General features: G+C 38.5%; 2 protein-coding genes across 4 annotated transcripts in view; both read left to right on the forward strand.

Annotated features, from left to right (window-relative positions):
• LOC110040141 (uncharacterized) overlaps nt 1-10,631 on the forward strand; it is a 26,696-nt gene extending 16,065 nt beyond the window's left edge. For all 3 annotated transcript variants that reach the window (XM_089286443.1, XM_089286442.1, XM_020745336.2), the window contains exons 10-21: nt 1,774-1,877; nt 2,313-2,583; nt 3,766-3,913; nt 4,161-4,247; nt 4,805-4,969; nt 5,272-5,440; nt 5,588-5,715; nt 6,304-6,453; nt 7,024-7,179; nt 7,650-7,728; nt 8,392-8,497; nt 9,181-10,631. In XM_089286443.1, the coding sequence (XP_089142569.1) occupies nt 1,774-1,877; nt 2,313-2,583; nt 3,766-3,913; nt 4,161-4,247; nt 4,805-4,969; nt 5,272-5,440; nt 5,588-5,715; nt 6,304-6,453; nt 7,024-7,179; nt 7,650-7,728; nt 8,392-8,497; nt 9,181-9,283 (1,666 nt within the window). In that variant the 3' untranslated portion in view covers nt 9,284-10,631. The remainder of the gene's footprint in view (nt 1-1,773; nt 1,878-2,312; nt 2,584-3,765; nt 3,914-4,160; nt 4,248-4,804; nt 4,970-5,271; nt 5,441-5,587; nt 5,716-6,303; nt 6,454-7,023; nt 7,180-7,649; nt 7,729-8,391; nt 8,498-9,180) is intronic.
• A 702-nt stretch (nt 10,632-11,333) lies between these two features.
• The window catches only part of LOC110040149 (phosphoglucomutase-1-like), a 13,939-nt gene continuing 5,272 nt past the window's right edge, over nt 11,334-20,000 (forward strand). Inside the window, exons 1-9 of the mRNA XM_089286451.1 lie at nt 11,334-11,653; nt 13,383-13,464; nt 14,269-14,349; nt 15,513-15,788; nt 16,462-16,554; nt 17,128-17,225; nt 17,740-17,938; nt 18,973-19,089; nt 19,440-19,530. Of these exons, the coding sequence (XP_089142577.1) occupies nt 11,411-11,653; nt 13,383-13,464; nt 14,269-14,349; nt 15,513-15,788; nt 16,462-16,554; nt 17,128-17,225; nt 17,740-17,938; nt 18,973-19,089; nt 19,440-19,530 (1,280 nt within the window). The 5' untranslated portion in view covers nt 11,334-11,410. The remainder of the gene's footprint in view (nt 11,654-13,382; nt 13,465-14,268; nt 14,350-15,512; nt 15,789-16,461; nt 16,555-17,127; nt 17,226-17,739; nt 17,939-18,972; nt 19,090-19,439; nt 19,531-20,000) is intronic.

Here is a 20,000-nt window from a genome sequence, read left to right on the forward strand (position 1 = left end):
TGAACAGACTGCTAACAAAGTATTGACTGCACATACATGAAGTTAATTGACTCTTGTAGTCTTAATTAGCAACTAATTTTATTTTTAGTAAATTAACTACTAACAGTTTATATAGGCCCTTTGCAGCTAAGCCATCACGTGACCTATTTTTCATAAAATTATGGGCTATAACTTAACGAATACCAGAAATGGAAAAAGCATGTCAAAAATATCAAAATGGCCAAGTTTGAGACCCCCATCATTAAAGAATGAGATTTTATGACGGTCTGAATTTTTAAAAGAATAAGAAGATTTGTATGGAAAAAATTGTTGGAGAGCAAGGCCTTGCTCTCCAGCAACATTTTCCATACAAATCCTCTAAATTGTCTGAAAATTCAAACTGTCGTATAAACTTACTCTTTAATTCCAGGGGCCTCGAACTTGGGCATTTTGGTATTTTCAATGTGCTCTTTCCATTTCTGCCATTCTTTAAGTTACAGCTCATAATATAAAAATCTCCTAATTAAAATTTGGTCACGTGACCCCAGCTGCAAAGGGCCTATTACTTCCCTTTCTTGCAAGTCTCCATTAGTTAAATTGCTAATCACATTCACTCACAAAAAACAATTGTTTTTAATTACTAATAATGTGTCACTCAAGTCTCTTAATAAGTAACAATGTTATTTACCAGTACAATTGCTATGCAAAGTACAATCGTCTACAAACATTTTATATTATCTCTGTTCCAAAATGACAAATTAAAGAGTTCCAATATGAAAATAACGGACTAACAGGTTATTTACCGTAAGATAAGTAATGAGATTGGTCATGAAAACTACTAGCATTAAGATTACTAGCATTTGTTTATAATTACAAGCACAGTACTGTATATTAAAAAAATTTCCTAATAATTATTAGAATGTAGCAATACATCTGAATGTAATTTAATGGCCGCATTTCAAATTATGTGTTTAGCTGTCAAATGATTGTTTAATTGTATAGTGATTTTTAGCTGATTCAATATTTTTTACTACTGACAACTGTTTTTAAGGTTTAATTTTTTTTTGCTGTCTTTTCATGTCAAATTTTCTACTGTGTAGTACATGTGCATCATTGTATGGTTATTTACTAATTTGTAATTGTTTTAATGTTTTGTCTAATGTAACCCGATTCTCTGCTATGAAGAAATGTACCTTATTTGTTCAGTCATTTATCAAAGCTGAAGTCAGGGATTACTGACATTACACAAATATTGAAACAATTTATTTGAATAAATAATGTACAGTTCTAAGTCTATCATTGATACAAAGTTCTGCTAACTTAAGTTATTATGTGTACTTCAGTCGATGAAGCTATGAATTTGTTTATTTACAATTATATCAAAAGTTTTGATTATAATTATTAAAGTTATAATTATTATAAATAACTGTTTAATCATAATTAATATCATAATTAATTGTTTATTAGTTATTAAGAGGTTAGGTATGCCCAAAGTTATACACAATATGCCGTAGATTTGTTGGATTGTAACTGCTACAATAAGATGTTCCTTTTAAATCAGATTATTTGTCAGACATGCTGGATTAGTGAAAATATTATTTGTGTGAAAGTTAAAGATACTGGGCAATAAGTCACATATTTTTGGAAAAAGCTTTCAAAATATCTTCATTACTTTAATTTCTAGTTAATTGGTAAAGTAAATTAATCTGTTCTTGTTTTTTTTTTTCTTGTCCACCAAATTAAAGACAGAAAACTGAGATTGACACCTTTTTGTCTTTTCAATTTTTTTCTTAGGGTTCCGCCTTTCAAAGCTTCTAAGTATTTGATTACCAACCGTGAATACTTGGAGTTTGTTGATGACAGAGGCTACGAAAATTCCAAGTATTGGACAAAGGAAGGTACATGATACAAAGTTTGGTCCCTTTAAACTGTATTTTGAAACATTTGGGAAGCCAAAATTTGATAATGAAGTTTTCAAAGTTAAAATAAAAGAAGGTTTCAAGAAGCAAGTTCAACTTGTCAGTGTTGTATGATCACCTTGCAATCTGAGGGTAACTTCATACAAGGACTGAGGAAAACGCAATCAATTGCCTTTCTCATTGTTGCCAAGGTTTACAATAGGCTGTTAGAATCTTGCGAGAAGATCAAACTGTCATGCCTAAATTCATGTGCAGTTTTTATTTAGTTTTTTGTGAGATGAGTGTTTCGTCTTTTGACCTGAAATCGCAAATTGCAGTAGCATAGCAAGTTACTTTTGAGTGTTTGTTCTCTACGTTTTGGTTTGCACAACTCCGCTATTCAACTGCTGTGTTCATTTATACAACGTATTTCAGGTTGGCAATGGAAACAGTTCCGCCAGTTACATCATCCAAGCTTCTGGGTTTGTGGAAACCACTGCAAGTCTGGCTGTGGTGGTGACTTGGCAACTTACTCTCACTGTAACCAAGCAGCTGATGTCAATCCCAACGGCTTTCAAGAACATAGCAGCCTGAATGGCCATCACAATGGCGAGATCAATGGCGTCATAAATGGCAACCACCAAAATGGATTGACTAACAGTGTCTCGGCAAATGGTCACTCGGAGGTGAAATCTTGCCCTTACAAGTAAGTATGGTTTGTATAACGAACAGACAAAAAATACCGTACTTAAAAAGGCGATCAGTGTTTTTTTTTTGCAGCTACATGTATTTAGATGGGTAATCAAAATGGTGACGAGTGAAATTAGGAAATAATTTCACGCCCATTTTGGCAAACTTCTGATAATTTTCCAAGCCTTTAGGTGGGGGCAATTATAGGTCCCCAAACAAATTTGAAGACGTTACTGAGAGTCTAGTTTTTTGCAACAGCTTGAATAAATTGTCCCAGGTTTACAAAAAACAACAAAATATATCCTGGTTGCAAGCTGGGTACATTGATAGATAGTTTATTGGAGCCTTCAAATTACACCTAGAGCTGAATTAGATAAAATTTTAGGGGCAAATAATTATAATTATAACTGACAAAAAGTCAAATGTGTACTCCTTGCTGCATTGTGGAGTGAAAATCTCTAAACATACTTTACGTTAGAGTGGAAGGTCATTCCAAAAGACGTATATTTTTTTTATAAAAAACCTTTCACTAAGTTTAGCCACTCACCGAAGTTTCGGCCTCTAAAGTGCACGTTTTCCTTATGAAATTGGTCTCGAAAGTAGCCCAAAATTCGAGCACTGTTGTTGCCATTTTGAACACTACTCATCAGGCAGGCTGCGTTTTCCTAACATCATTCCGTCCAAGAGTGGCTTCCGACAAGCCTTTTAACTACCACTCTGGGTTATGGCTGTTCTTGAGCCATATTATTTTGAGCCAAACATGCTCCAAACTCTGAAATGATAGCATAGAAAATAGTGAAGTGGATAATCGCTGGGAAAAAATAGATTTTGCTGACCTTGTGAAGGATGCCAAGTCAGTTGTAGGTTTTTTCTCCTTCCCGCCAATTTTGAGTCCGACGGAACGACGTCACATAAACACGACCTGACTGCCAAGACAGTTTAAAAACGGCGGCCTCTAAAGTCGCTTCTTTCGAGACGAATTTCTTCAGGATAGCAGGCATTTCAGCGGCTGAAACTTTGGTGAGTGGAAAAGCTGAATGTTTACTTGCTATAGGCGAAGACAAAAAGAGTAAGCTTTTTGGAGTGACCTCCTTTTAATTACAATAATGAAAAATAAAACACTTAAGAGGCTTTATTGTTGGAAGATGTAGTGCTGTCATTGTTTATGCCAAATAAGCATGTTTTTTTACTCAAACAGGTTCCGTGCCATGTTTGATGTGGTGGAGATGCCCATGGACTGGCCTGCAGAAGTGAACTATCATGAGGCTAAAGCGTTCTGTGCCTGGAAGGGCTCGGACTATCGCCTGCCGACTGAGGCTGAACATCATGTCATGCGTGGACCACAGGTGAGTCAGTGCTTGGCACAAGTGATAGAGTTCAAAATTTGTCCCCCCTCCCCGGGGGGGGGGGGGGGGGTCATATGAAAAGGTTGGGAATGCTTGTTGGGAAATTTGAATTAAACCCCTGAACACATGAAATGTAGGAGGTGCCAAGCCTTTTTTTAGAAGAACTACTTGTTTTGGTGAATCATTTTTTTAGAGTTCCAGCGTCTTTGTCATAAGTGTGGTAACTTGTCACGTTCTCTTTTTACAGAAATCCCCTTCAGAAGGTACGGTTTGTGACATCATTTACCAGGATAAGATTGAAGCAAACATCAACATGGCTTATGGTTCATCCACTGTAAGTTTACTTTTAATAGGAGTGATTTATTGTACCGATCTTGTAGAGTCTTGAAAGGGGCATGCACTATTGAAAAGTCAACACTCAAAAACCATGACTGTGTTCATTGATGGATGCCTAATATAATTGTCTAGTTTTATTAAAAGTCACTAACTAAGGGACGGACCATCATTTTTTTTGAAGGGGGGAGGTTGTGTTTTTCCAACTTCATGTGAATGTGGGCTGTGATGTCAAATCGAAGAAGTCTGGCCTTTTTCGAATACTGTTGTCTTGTCTTGAAAAAAATCGCTAAAATTGCACTTTATCCTCCTTTTGTTGCCCCGTCAACAACTCCTTCAACATTTTCTTGTACGAGAACAGGTACTTACAATGGGTACATGTATAACTTCAGCGCTTTTTTGTTGCCAGAAAAGCAGCAAAATAACAGAGAGAGTGTGTCTTTTTGAGGAACAAGTTGACCTCATGCTGTGGTAATTGTAGACAGACCGCCGTTAGTTTTTTCACGTCACCAAAGAATTTATTTTTCAACCTTGTGTTACTACCTGCTTGATTTTCAGCCTGTTAACTTGTACCCAGCCTCCGAAGCTGGTTTTTGTGACGTCTTTGGAAATGTGTGGGAATGGATCGAGGATCACTTCAATGGGCTTGGTGACTTCAAGGCTCATTTGCTGTATGATGACTTCTCCACGCCTTGCTTTGATGGACGACACAACATGATCATGGTATGTGATCTTCTTAACGTAATTCGCCTTGCCCAATCACACAGGACAGAGACAATCCGTTCAACTAATCAAAACGCCAAGGAAACACACGTAGCTGACGCAATGCGCGGGAAAACGTGTGCGAGCGAGTGGCGATTGGTTTTGGTTTTACATGTACTTCCGATTGGATGACAAAGTGGCGCGGGGTTTTTTAAGCCAATCGTGTAACTTAGTAATGTAAAACCAAACCAGTTGTGAATTAATTTCGATGTTCAAGTGAAAACGGCTCTAAATGGGATCGCGTCCGTTTGTTTCTTTATTAGGGTGGCAGCTGGGTGTCAACTGGTGACGAGGCATCACGATTTGCCCGCTTTGCTTTCCGCCGCCATTTCTTTCAGCATCTTGGTTTCAGGATTGCCCAGTCGGTTGTGGACAGGCTCCCAGTGCGTTTGGTAGAAACTCCTGTTTTTGTGCTGGGAGTTGGCGTTGAAGGCAAGTTCCTACATTGGTGCAATTTTTTTCCTTTCAGTTTTACTAAAGTTCAGGGGGCTGGGGTTCGTTCGTTTGTTAAGCTGGTCGTTCATTCGTTCATTCGATCGTGCGTTTGTTCTTTTGTTTAATTGTTGTATTTTGTTACAGATAACCCTCCCACTCTGCCTGGAGTTGATGACAACAGTGTTTATGTTAGCACGACAAACTACCAATACCACGACGATGCGGAGGAGTTTCTGTACAGTGAAGTTTTGTCGCACTACGGAGATCTTTTGGTGAGTTTTAATTGCAAATGTATAAAGTGCTCAGATGTGGGATTGACTTTGCCTAGTTCACATACGCTATGCAATGAATGGAATGACTGAAGCAACCAAGTCATGTGACCTACAGTGTTTAAGTCGACTACATAGCGTGACTTGTGGTGAAGGAACGACAAAATTGCGTGACAAAACTGCCTTGAAGATCAAGACCCAAAGTGGCTGAATGATACAGAATACAAACGACTTACAAGAGGATCTGCTGCAGATGTAGTACTTGACAGCCTCAAATGAGTACATTTATGCTTTTAGTTTATATAACATCTTAATTCCCGCGAAAGTAAGTTCTGTGTATATATTTTCGCTAGTTAAATCCGAATTTAAATAACACCTTTTTAATGTAATAATATAGGGTGTGTTAACGCTTTTTAATTCAGTAGGTTTTCGTCCTGTTCAGAAACCTCCACATTTCCAATTCTCTGTTTAATCTATATTTTGTTGCATGGATTTATAGGTCAGGAATAAAAAAATGAAACTTGATTCCTGAACATTGTTTATTCTTCTTGGAAGTGGCTCCTTCAAATTTTGGTGTGACTTTGTTTTCAGGGAGTGGAGAGCAACGCCGATGACTGTAAACAGTTTGCACAGATGTGTCAAGAGGCCGTGCAGAAGTTTGACTGCCCGGTGAAGAAGGCCTTGGACGTTATGTGTTCTTTGGGACGCTTTTCCTTCGAACTCAGCAAGTTCTTGGAAGAGGTACCGTACAGTACGGCACACGCTTATATAGTTCCACTGTCACTGAGTTAAGCTCGAGTTATAGAGGCTCCTAAACTGAAGCGCAGCAACAACGGTTTGATTTTGTAAGACAATTCTTGACAAATAACAGAAAGCAATCAGGAATTGAAGATGGCTAACAACAGCAAAGGAGAAAAGTGGATCATAAAGTTGAGCACCGATTCCGGCGTTTTCTTTGAAAGTTTGCAAAAGGTTGCCGATACTACAAGAGTTCAGATAGACTTTGCACTGTGAAGTAGGAAAAGAAAACTTATTCTAATTTTAGAAAGCTCTGAGCGCTATAATTCACATACACGTAGTGGCGGCGAATTATGGTTCTTCCGTGTTTTGTGAAAGGGCTTCTCACTTTTTTCAGCCACCGTTTACATTCTTTGACTTAAAACTAAAGGACAGCTGAAAATAATTCCTTTAAACCGTGTCGTTGCGTAACTCGAGTCTTTCTGACTGACTTCAGGAATTTAATGCGTCTTTGACACAGGAAACCCTTCAGTACAGCCCGCTTTTTAATGAAATATGTGGTTTTTTTTTTAGGTGATTGCCATTGACCATAGCGGCCGATTGCTTGATGCAGCTCTCAAGTTGCAACAGGGGTCGTCACTGGAGATGAACTGTGCCAAAGACTCGCCTTTCATCAGTATTCCGCTGAGCGAAATTGAAGCAAACATTGATCGAGTGCAGTTCCAACAGGTAAGACTTCCCTGAAATCAGGAATCAGTTCCATTAGCGAAACAAACGAACCAACTTCTACAGCGAAATAAACAGTGCCACGTGAAAGTGCTGCTCAATAGCTTCCATTTGAATGGTCACACACTAGGGTTTTGTCCACAAACGTGAAAGTTTGAACCACTTTGTACAGCGTAATAAATAGTACCATATGACTAAAGTACTGCTCAATAGCTTTCATTTGAATGGGCACACACTAGGGTTCTGTCCACAAACTTGAAATTTAGAACCACTTTGTACAGCGTAATAAACAGTACCACATGAAAATACTGCTCAATAGCTTTCATTTGAAATATAAATGGTCACATACTTTGATTTGGGAGATTCTAACTTAGCGTATTGCAAGTTGAGCTGTTTTTCTTTCAATTTTAGTTTTATTTGTTTTATTTTCTTTTTTTAGCTTCTATTTTAAGACTTTTGTGTTTTGTTTTCAGTTTACCTGGTTGCCAAATGAGATCGGGGTGTATGACCTGATTGTCATGTCTTGCCTTCACCGCCTGTCCAATCCAAAAGGTAACGCATTCTAGCGTGATGTTGCCAAGCGACCGGCTATTGGACCGAGTATTAGTAACGTTGGAAATGAATATTTTCATCGACAATCTTGGAGAAAACTAAGTGTTACACAGTTTCTAAATTTTGAAACTGCTAGAAGATTTTTAATCACCCTCCTCCTACCCCATTTCAATGTTGTGTGGTTTTTTTAGAGCAGCTAGTTATATGAAATTGTAAGTCCAGACGTATGACTGGGCATGTTTCTTTTGGCACGAAAAGCAGAATGAATGGGCAACTCTCTTGAACAACATTAAACAGAGATTGGACTATAAAGGAGGGGGGGGGGGGGGGGGGTGAAAACTATTTTTTGTCCCTCTGAGAGCCTACAGTAGTGTAACAGCTCTCGTAAACTTGTAATTCTCTTCATTTTTAGCAGCTGTTATTGTTTTAGGGCTAGGGAGCATTGCTCGTGTTGTTTGTTCTATTGTCCTTTCAAAGGGTAGCAAGCCATTCATGTGGACCTTACGAGACCTGCTACATCACCCTAAAACTAAGTGTAGGAGCAATCAGTATTTGGGGATTTATATCCCTTTTTGAACGTGAAATTTTGGGGTGGAGTAATGTTAAAACTGGGCTGAATTTCTCTCGGTTTGTGATTGATCTCTGTTTCTTCTCTGTGTATAGCTTGGTTGATTCGTCTGTGGGAGATCATCAACGCCAGGGGCCTGGTGGTCATCAAGACCAACGTGGACTGGGACCTAGAGTCGTTGAGAGCTGTTCTAGGAAACAAGTGAGGATACTCTTGATCTTGATGTTCTTGTTTCGCTATTTTTTTCTTGTTGGTTTCCTTAAGACTGGTTTTCATTAGCGACGGACTCGCAGTTGTAGTCGTAAGAGCGCTTACGACCCAGTGAAAATCGAAAATTGAAATCGTGAGCGGGGGCATAAGCGCGACGAAATCGAAGTCATAAGAATTATAAGTCACGAGGTCATAGCAGAATCGGTTTTCTGCTACCGACTCCGTCGGTTTGATTTTCACTAGATCGTGTCGCTCCACGCTTCTGATTACGACTCCGACTACGTCTCCGTCGCTGGTGAAGTATAACTAAATTAAAGAATAAAGAATTAAGAATTTTTACGTCATACATGGAGAACCTGGCGATAATATTTTACAGCTTTGACAGAGTTGCGACGCAGCGGGTTGTAAATTTGTCGTAAAATCCCGAAATTGAAGTCGTTAAGCTCAAATACCGCAATGAACCATGTCATTCTCTTTCGAATTAAGTTCCTCAGATTGAAATTACTATTTATTTACTTTATTTAATTTTATTTGAGTTTAAAAACAAAGTGAGCGAGTGAAAATGGTGGGTATTTTTTACTAAACTTTCATTTCTCTCTCTTTGTATTGCATAGGGGATGTATGTAACACTAAAAAAGGTGGACTTAATTTACCCTTTTACTCTCTTTTTGTAGGTTTACTCTCCTGGAACAACGCCTTGTTTCAAGCAAGCGCGAGGGACTGCGCAAATCTGACATGTGTCACTCAAGCGTCACCATTTGGCGTACCAAGCAATAAGCTGGCTTCCAAATGAACCGTTGTGTAGAACGAATGCATCGTTACGTTGAAATGTCACTGAATAGTCACTTGCTGTTTGATTATCTATAAACTAACTCTGTATTTCTCACGAATGCTCATTTAATCACTCGCAAACTGCGTTATTTGCGCAATTCGCGCGTTCAGTTCTGCCACAGAAATGTTTGAGATTCCAGCGAACAAATCCTTTGACCTGATTACTTGTTTCACGGTTTTTCAAATTTTACACCCTTAGTACTTCTCCAGTTCCTTATTGAAATCTTAGGTTCCCATTTCGTTATTGATTCTGAGCTTTTACGGGTTGCTTTTCTGCACGTTTCCCCTGAAAACCCATTATATACTGTTTTTGTTTTGAAAAAATGTTATTTGGTAGCAAAGTTGGTTGTGTTTTCATGCAGCAACTGAAGGTGATTTTATTTTCAGTGCCATTACCGTGACCTTTGCAGCGTTCCACAGCGGTTCATGGGGTTCACACCCCATCAAGTTTACACTCCCAGCAGTTTTTGTTCTTGTTGTTTTTGTTTTTCATCTTATAGGTGACGTATATGCCCACCATAAAAAAAATATAACCGTACATATTTAACCAGTTTAGTATAGAACATAGTTCGTTGTAATGCTGTAGAGATAGTTTTGTAGGTGATTTGGTTTGTGCTACAATGTTCGTCATTTAAGTCCTTGGGTGTCTTCGCTTACGAGAAAAAAAAATCGTTTGAACTAACCTTTAATTGACACACGCTTGACAAGACTTTTGCATTTTTATGCAGATAGCTTTTCTCGACGTGTACCCTATAGAGAAATGGATAATTTCTGAAGTAAAATAATTAACGTTCGTCTGAGCTAAGCGAATTAAAAAGTAAACATCGTTTCTTTTTGGGTTATTTTTACCTCTTTAAGTTTTGAACCTTGTAGTTTCGATTTGTAAACAGTTTCATGGAAGCAACAACTGAAAGATTCTATTGCCTCGAGGTCTTTTGACGAAAATTGTAGGCACGGAAAACTGTTGTGATTCTGTAACGTTTCACTTGGTTCAGGGAATACAATTAGCCGTATGTAATAAGCTAACCTGGTTAATACGTGAATGCTAAATGTTATTCCAGATAGCAATTTAAAATTGCTCTAGTCATGACATGAGGAAATATAATCACTAGAAATAGTTTACTATAGTCGAGTTTATGTTTTTGATAATCTTTGCAACGTTTTAGAATGTTGCCTTGCAGTTAGCTTGCTACTAAATTAATATGGAACTGCTGAGTGAACTTCGTGTGAATGACTTGTAGAGATGAAGTGTCACGAATCCGACTTCGGCAGAAATAAAAATGTGTTGACTTTATTATTGTGGTGTGCTTTACTGGGTTACCTTCTTGTCTTGTTAGAGCCCAGTGCACCGGCTATAGGCCACGTTCGATATATCAACATTCTAACATGGCTCCGAGGCCCATGTTAGAATAGGGGCCTATTGGGGAGGCACGTTACGACTCTCGCTACTGGGCTATAAACGACCAATAAGACATTTCCGAGTTGCTTTTTACCTCTGTTTCAAAACGAGTCCTGGTGCCCAACCTTTCATATGGACATGAGTTTGATTTGCAAGGCAATGACCGTGCAAAAAAATCTCATTTCCATATATATGAAAGGTTGTGCACCAAGACTTGTTTTGAAACAGAGGTAACAGCAACTCGGAAATGGTACTGGCAGACATCTTATTCCTCTCCAGCAGTCCCAACTGGCACGCATGTTTGTCAGAGGTTCCGTCCACTTCCCTTTTCGCAGGGTACACAATTTTTTCCTGAGGTGACCACAGGTAAATGAAAAACTTTCCTGACTTGTATATTCTTTTAGGAACGTTTAGGAACCTAGGTAATATACTTCAAACTATGTAAATGTGGCGGAAACGCTGCATTATCAATAGAAAAAAGATTTCTTGACCTTCTCTGTGAACGGAAGCAAGTGACGCGTGAGAACGCGTGATCTGCGCATGGACTCGATAGCGCCAATCAGGCGGAACAATCACGCGATAATATCACGCGCTTGCGTGATCTTTTTTTTTTTTTTGCACACGTTAAAAACCGCTGACTCCGTTACCGGCAGTTCGCCGAAACAACAAGAAACATGGTGGCTGTTACATTGCAAGAAACCTCGCCATTTGACGGGCAAAAACCCGGCACTTCAGGGCTGAGGAAAGCTGTAACGGTGTTTCGGCAGCCTCGCTACACGGAGAATTTTGTGCAGTGTATTTTAGATTCAATCCCAGAGACCAAGAGGACAGGATGTACCCTTGTTGTTGGGGGCGATGGAAGGTTCTTCATGCGAGACGCCATTCAGATTATAGCGAGGATGGCGGCCGCTAATGGGGTATGCAAACTTATGTTTGTGTTTTGCTGTTTGACGTGAACTGAAACGCCTTTTGGCGAATGCTACTGATTGTATTATAGTGTCATGAGGATGTTTATATATCGTTGTTATGTATATTTGTTTTGTAAATAAGACTTCAGCTTATATCGGCCCTCAATGAGCTTGTCGACTTTTTCTGTCTTTTCTGGTGTCTCTTGTATTGGCTTGTTCCCTCCTACGTGGTCATATTTTCTTGTGTTCTGTTTAATTGTAAAGGTCACAGCATAACTACCGACGTGGCAACGATTGCTAAGTCAAGGACAGTTTAATTTGCATAAGCCTTAGCCTCCGGTATTCTTTGAGAGGTTAAATTATATAAACCGGTGTTTCTTTTTAATTATGGTAATAAATGTGACTGCCTTGTCACTAAAAAAAATAGATAAGTATAGGTCTTAGTTCTTTAACTCAAAAGATGCAGTGGTTTTCTATGAGTTAAGTGCAAACAGCAAACAGATTCATTCATGAATTTAGATATTACATGCACTCTCTTATTATAGTGATCCAGACAGCTCTATGGCCCTGTCCACACTAGGCCAGATAAATCTGAAAATGCAGCTTTATTTCTACGGTTAGACCGTACCTTTCACACTAATATTCGTCTTGAAAACAGAGCTTTTCGAAAATGCTCCTTGAACCAGATGAATTTGAAAAGGCTGTTTTTTATATTAGTGTGGACAGAAAATCCAGATTAACTTGCGATTGTCAAGTTTTCAAATTTCTCTTGCTTTACAGTGTGGACGGAAAACTTGTGATGCATTTTCAGAGTGAAAACACTGTTTTCAAATTTCTATGGCCTAGTGTCAGTTTAAGAAGTGATGCCTTGGAGCCGAATGGCTAATAGCTACCGGAGCTTATCCCGGTTTCGTAGTGTCAGTAGTGGTTGCTATAACCTGTAGTAACTGAACACCTGTAACAATAATATTACAGGGTAGGTGTTCAGTGTAAGAATCCAATTATTGGATTCTTACAAAACCCATGATACACTAGGTGGTCCAGGCATGGATCTGGAATAAATTTAGCCTGTACCTGAATCAATGAGTACTGAAGGTGCAAAGTTTCTAAAGAGTTCTATGGCGGCATGCTCCTTCAGGAAATAGTTCTCTCTGAAGTCCCCTTTCCTGCAGGGTTCGTATGGGTCATGGAAAGCCTGGAAAGTCATGGAATTTTATCAATAAATTTCATTGCCCAGCCCTGGAAAGTCCTGAAATTGAAGTTTGGGTCATGGAAAGTCATGGAAAAGCAAATTATAAACTTTCTAAGAATGAACAGGCGAAAAAAAAAATCAAATGTTGAAAAAACAACAGACAAGGCAGAAATTAAACCAGTTTTAATACCAGTAAAAAAATAAACACTAGCATACATTGTCATTATGTGGGAAAATACCTTAAATAATAGATTGTTTTGACAATACTTTACGAGACTACTGCTTAACATGGGTCATGAAAAACTCAGAAAGATCATGGAAAAGGTCAAGGAAAGTCATGGAATTTCAAAAGCTCAAAAGTGTGTGAACGTTGTCCTGGGTTTATGAACTTGTCGTTCTGAAAAATCTGATTTCCATAAAATGATGGAAACCAGTATGGATCTGCACCTATGGCTGACAAAGTGTTCATTCAACCAATCAGAATCAATAGTTTTGCTGTCATTGATTATATTGAAAAATATTGAAGTTGTTGATTTTGTTTTTAAGGTTGGTGAGTTGGTGATTGGTCAGAATGGTATTTTTTCGACCCCAGCTGTCTCTTGTATTATCAGAAAAATTAAGGCCACAGGTTAGAACATTTTTAAATTTTTTTTTCCAAAATTAATTATAACTTTTATGTTGTAAAACTGCTGAACATGTATAGTATTGTTAGTAACAATGATTATTTTTAAGTAATTAAGTTCTTTGTTCAGGTCTACACTAAACTGTACAATGTAAGCATCCATACATCCATGGTTAAATTAACTTAAGGTAGTAATTTATTTCTTGTATAACAATATGGCTAGCTCCATGAGCAGGCAAGATGAAGCAAATCCTACACTGTGATTGGCTACCCGAGCAGGCAAGATGGTGCTATCTTGCCCGCTTAGGATTACCCACTGTGTCCTGCAAGAAAACATTTCCCCGAAAGCCAAATGACCAAGCTTGTTTGGTCAAGATGGCTTGATATTAACCTCGTTCTTTTCTTGTGAGTTTATTCACCTACACTCCATCTTGGCCAATAATATTCAGCCATCTTGACTTCATGCTTGATCAATAACCCAGGCATATACTGTACTGTATGTCTGGATAGTGCACATCTATGCACGGGGGCTGAATTGACTCTGGAATAAAAACAGGTCTGTGGTTCAGGCCATGGTGGGCCGTTGTTGTTGGCAAGTGCCACCTAGGAGTACAAACTGGATGTTGGTGAATTGTCGTGAGCCAGTCTGTCTAGCTAGATACTGGAAGAATGTGTCGTTGAATGTGTCTATGCCATAACCAAGAAAAGCCTCGTGATTGATAAATTGAAAGATTCCACACATATGGTTGTTCCCTTTACTGATAATTTTGTAACATTAAAACATTAACTGTAAGTCACTTGTGTATGCAGGAGGAATTCTTCTAACTGCAAGTCACAACCCTGGAGGACCAGATGGAGATTTTGGAATAAAGTACAACATTGAGAATGGAGGTACATCTGTCAATAATTTTGTTAGTTACTGGTAAAACATATTGCTTGATGTGGGGATTATAAAATGGGGATTGTAAAAATAATCTTGAATTTTACTCAATACAAAACTGTTGTATTTAGATTAAATTTAATGTGAAATTTGCAAGTCAGCAAAATTATTGCCTTTGAAACATGCATACAGCATTTGAAAATTGTGTGAAAAATTGCAAATTAATGCCCAAGTCGCTAGTGGAGGGAAGGTGCCTACGAAGCCCGGGGGCTGCAACCGCAGTCACATCCCCAAGGCGCTAGAACACCCGACTGGCCTGCCCAACCCGCAACCAAGCCACGAGCCCCCCACGCCAAGCCCCCTACAGGCACCCGTCACACTCAAGCCAGACGGCATTGGTGGAAAATAAATGAATAAATAAATAAATAAGTAAATAAATAAATAAATAAAATAAAATGCTGAAAAGAAAAGGGGGGGATAGGGAGGGAACGCCAAGAACCGCTAAACTATAATTCAATCCACAACGCCACACTAACAGAACGATGAACACACTGCGAGCACATGGGACGACAACACATGTACTAACCAAATATACCGCTGGACAATGTCAGCCCCAGGGCTCTCACGACCATATGACTGTTGCAAACGCTACAGAAACGCACCAAACGCTAAACAAACGCTAACAGATGGCCAAGGCACTAACAAACGCCAACAAAAATGCTACTGACCAGACTGGCTCCTGGTCATAAACTATGTAAAATTTCATTGAACTATATCAAACGCTACAAAATGCACCAAACGCTAACCAAACGCTCACAGACGGCCAAGACACTGACAACCACCTATAAAAACGCTACTGACCAGACTAGCTCCTAGTCGTAAACTATGTTAAATTTCATTTAACTATATTTAAAAATGAATGATAAATTAGCCTGCTCTAGGCCAATCACAATGGTGAGAAGTAATTTTCTCAGTGATATAGTAAAATTAGTTTTCCTATAATGTAAGTGAGCTCTTTTTGTAATTTTTTTAAACTTGCCTGCTACATTTCACTCAAGGAAGTAATTTCAAAATCCATTGAGTATGGATCTATGCACTTCTAGGGTTAAAGGACATAAAACAAACATTCTCAGGTCTCTAAATTTCCTTTCAATGTTTATTTGCAACACTGTAGGTCCTGCACCAGAAGCAAACACTAACAAGATTTACTCCAAGACACAAAACATCAAATCATACAAAATCTGCCAGGATATCACTGTTGATCTTGATACCATTGGAAGTCAGAACTGGGAAGTGGAGGGACGCACATTTACTGTGACTATAAAAGATTCTGTAGAAGATTACACACAGCTCATGAAGGAGATTTTTGACTTTGTTCTGCTGAAGAAATTGATCCATGGAACTGATGATCAGCCACCTGTTAAGTTTGTGGCAAGTGCTATGTATGGAGGTGAGTTTTTTTTAGTTAATATCTATTAAAATATCAGCTATTTCAAACTCTTGTTATTTTGAACTATTTTTTGTTTCCCCTGAGAGTTTGAAATGGTAGACTTTAACTGTAGTTTGATCATTGGCTAATCTTTATACAGCAAACTTGCTTAATTACTTCTTCATCCACATAATATTATATACGATTACACATGTACATGTATGCACAGGGTCTCTTTCCTTCCTCCTTACATTCCTTCCTCCATGCCTTTACCGATCTTCCTGCCTCTACTCTGAATTCATTTACTATGTATATTGTTGTAGGTCAAATTGAAATTCAGGTTAAAATGATTGTAACCAAGTTTGATTCTCAATTTCCTTTGTCTTCTAATCCTAATTATTCATGCTCCATGAACAATTAGGGTTAAGAGACAAAGGAATTTCATTTTAAGCTGAATTTCATTTTGACCTATAATTTTTATATATCAGTCCAGTCCCTTGTTGCTTGGTCTGTTACTCACTCTCTTTAGTTACAACTGTATTCCAGCCAACAAATTACTCGCTCTCATGCTCTCTCTTCTGCTGGGCTGCCTAATGACCAGCCATCACTTTCCCTAGCCTCACACCCCCCTAAATGCATTTTTTTACTTCTCAGTATATTTAATATTGACCAAAAGAAACATTTTTAATTTCAGTAACTGGTCCATATTTGAAGCGAATCTTATGTGAAGAACTGGGTGCACCAGCATCATCCACCTTGAAATGTGAACCAAAGGAAGATTTTGGAGGTATGTTTGAACTTGATACATGTCTATCTACTGCTACCCGTGTTTAGTAAACTATACATTTACATGATGTAGTAAAATTATGTAAGTTGTATTCAAGGATATCAGATTAATTATTAATAGTTGACAGAATTTGTTCATACATGTTCATTTCAGAAATGCTACCCATGCATGCTTTGATTAAATGGATATCATTTCTAGAACAATCAACTTTGAATGAAAAAAAAAAGTGAAGCCTTGGAGCTGTGGACTGGCTCATAGCTGCCAGAGCTTATCCCGGTTTCTGTAGCATGAAGCGGCAAGGAGTATTTCTACTCCCCTTGGACGGGATGCTAGTCCATCGCAGGTCACTTCCCCACAATTTGTTAGGTTTCTCCAACAATTTGCCGGTACACATTTATACTCCTGGGTGGAGAGTGGCACTGTGAGAGATAAGTGTCTTGCCCAAGAACACAACACACTGTTCTCGGCCAGGGCTTGAATGAGGACCGCTCGCTCCGGAATTGAGCGCACTAACCATGAGGACACAGCCTCATGAATGAGCTTATTATTTATTATTTATTCATTTTGCTGAAGGTCATCATCCTGATCCCAACCAGACATACGCTGCTGATCTTGTGGAGCTGCTTAAAAAGGGAGACCATCATTTAGGAGCTGCCTTTGATGGGGATGGGGTAAGTAGAGCAATTTAATTACTAATTTTGTCTGAGATGTAGAAGTAACAAATTAAACTGGTCCTCAAAGGTCAAAGATTTTACAATGCATACAATGTAGCTAGTACTGGAGTTGAGATTGGAGAACCAAGAATTTTAAAAGTAGCTACATTTAAAAGTCCCTGGATGTCTGTGATTTGTACATAATTTTTGTAGAAGAATATTTTTTTAAATTTTGATTACTATAAGGATCTGCCAGAAGTGACAAGAGCTCTCAAGAAGTGCACATAGAGGAAAACAAAATTATTGCCATTTATTTTGGTCGCTCCACTTCTTCTGTGCTCTTTCTTTCTTCCTTTTAGCTTACATTTAGTTTATAAATTATACACACAGTAAATTAATTTGCCAAAAAAGCATTTCCTATCAGTTCAATAAAATAATAATAATTTAATTCTAAATGAACTGATAAGAGTTACAATGTAACTGTAATTGTCTGGCTTAACTGAGGTGTTTGGTTTATTTGAATGTTCTGCAGGATCGTAACATGATTCTTGGACAACATGGCTTCTTTGTCACGCCATCAGACTCAGTTGCAGTCATTGCAGAAAATGCCATGTGCATTCCATACTTTGTTAAGACAGGACTGAAGGGTGTGGCCCGTAGTATGCCAACTAGTGCTGCAATTGATAGAGTAGGACAGAAAATGGGAATTGAGTGTTTTGAGACACCAACCGGTAAGACATGTGTCAGCTTGATCTCTTGAAAGTAGAATTCCAAGGTGGTAAAACTGAGTTCGTAGCATCATTTTTCAAAGTTACTGGTAACAACTGCATCGTGCTGTATGGAAGATGGGCACCTGGGCTCCACTGTGACCAGCCAGCCCCCAGACAGTAGAACACTCCCATGTCTGGCAATCCCTGCAAACCAGTCCTGAGTCCCCATGCAGTCTTCTGGGCACCCATCACACTGAGTTAGCAGTGGAGACAGGGAGGGGGGTGGCAGAAAGACGTCGACGAATAGACCAAAGATGTGGAGGAAACTGCTCAATCCTATGACCAAAACATTTCAAAACGTTTCAGGGTCCAGGGCACTAGACTCTGGACTGTGTGTCATGGGCCAGGCTCAAGCCCTTGCCGGGTTAATACTGTATGTTGCGTTCATGGAAAAGATATGTTACTCTCACTATACAGTACCACTCTTGGCTCAGGTGTACAGTATAAATGGGTACAGGTGAATTTACAGTCAAACCAAGTGAAGTGTAGCCCTCCAGATTACATTTAATAAATTGATTATTTGAATATTGAACCCGCTAGTTATTTTGAGAATGCAATAATGAATTGATTTTTTGAATATGGAACCCATCAGCCATATTCTTGGAACAACTAGTGAGTTCGATATTTGAATAATCAAATAAATCCATTATGGCATTCTTGAAACAACTACAGTGTGTAGCGGGTTCAATATTCAACTAATCAATTCATCAATGTAATCTTGAGGGGTACTGTATGCTTCACCTGGTTTGACTGTAATGCTGGGTGTAACCCTGTGATGTACTGATATCCCATACATTTCCAATACTGCCCTAGAGTCGCTTAATGCTACAGAAACTGGAATACATGTAAGCTGGGTCTTATGACCTGATGCAGACTTTTAAATCAGCTACCTTTACTGACAAAGTTATCTAAAAGTAAGTTAAACATACCATAGCATCTAATTTATTGTACTTCAGTCTGACTTGTTGGTCAAAAATATTACATTACTTCATTAGGTTGGAAGTTCTTTGGAAACTTAATGGATGCTCAGCGCATATCTCTTTGTGGCGAAGAAAGCTTTGGTACAGGATCTGACCACATCCGGGAGAAAGATGGTGTTTGGGCATTCCTTGGTAAGATTGCTAGTTGTCAGTTGTCAGTGGAAGGATTGAGAGGGAAAAAAGAGAGAGAAAAACTCTTGGCTATGTGCCAAACTCCTTTGTTCAAATTTTTTTGGGCCCATTCAAGTCAAAATTTCTGAAAAAATAGTGTGGCTTAAAGATAAAAAAAAACTGTCCAGAACCAGCCATAATCCAGACATCGACCTTTGAAACCCACTGACATGAACCTCTACTTCTTGAGGGGTCGGCTAAGTAGACTGATGGCAGTGAACAACACACCCGTAGATTGAGAAGGGTTCACATGTTATTGGAAGGCACTGACAGAAAATCTTACTTTTGGAAGTCTGTTTTGTTTTTGCTAGCATGGTTGTCAATCATAGCAAGCAGGAAGATGTCCGTTCAAGAAATATTGAAGGATTTCTGGAAAAAATATGGAAGAGGATTTTTTGTAAGGTAAATATACATGTACAGTCTTCAGGAGTTATATTTTGATTGTATTTTTCATTAATTGCTCTCGACAAACAGTCAAGTATGTATTTTCTTTTTTCTGATTCAAATTTAGAAAATAATCATTAATAGTAAAAAACATGTACCGTGTTTCTGTCGAGTGTTAGTATAAATCTACTAGTGTTCTATCATGAATGCTGTTCTCTGATTGGCTACACTACTCACTATCTATTCTGTGATAGATAGTGAGTAGCGTAGCAGTGTGCCCTTGTTAACAAAATGATGGCTACTTCTTGGCCTTTTCGAAGTGTCTGTGAAGAGGATTTAGATAAAGTTTTGAACGACTAGTAGATTTATACTAAATTGATAGATTATTCGCTCTCAATTTCAATGCATAATAGTTGATGAGGGCGCAGCCCAAGTCAACTATCATGCGATAGAAATCTCAAGCTGATAATCTAACTGTTTAATAGAAA

The sequence above is a fragment of the Orbicella faveolata genome, unplaced genomic scaffold (genome assembly GCF_042242905.1).
Source record: "Orbicella faveolata isolate gen_17 unplaced genomic scaffold, um_ofav_v1 contig_14, whole genome shotgun sequence".
Taxonomy (NCBI): Eukaryota; Metazoa; Cnidaria; class Anthozoa; order Scleractinia; family Merulinidae; genus Orbicella; species Orbicella faveolata.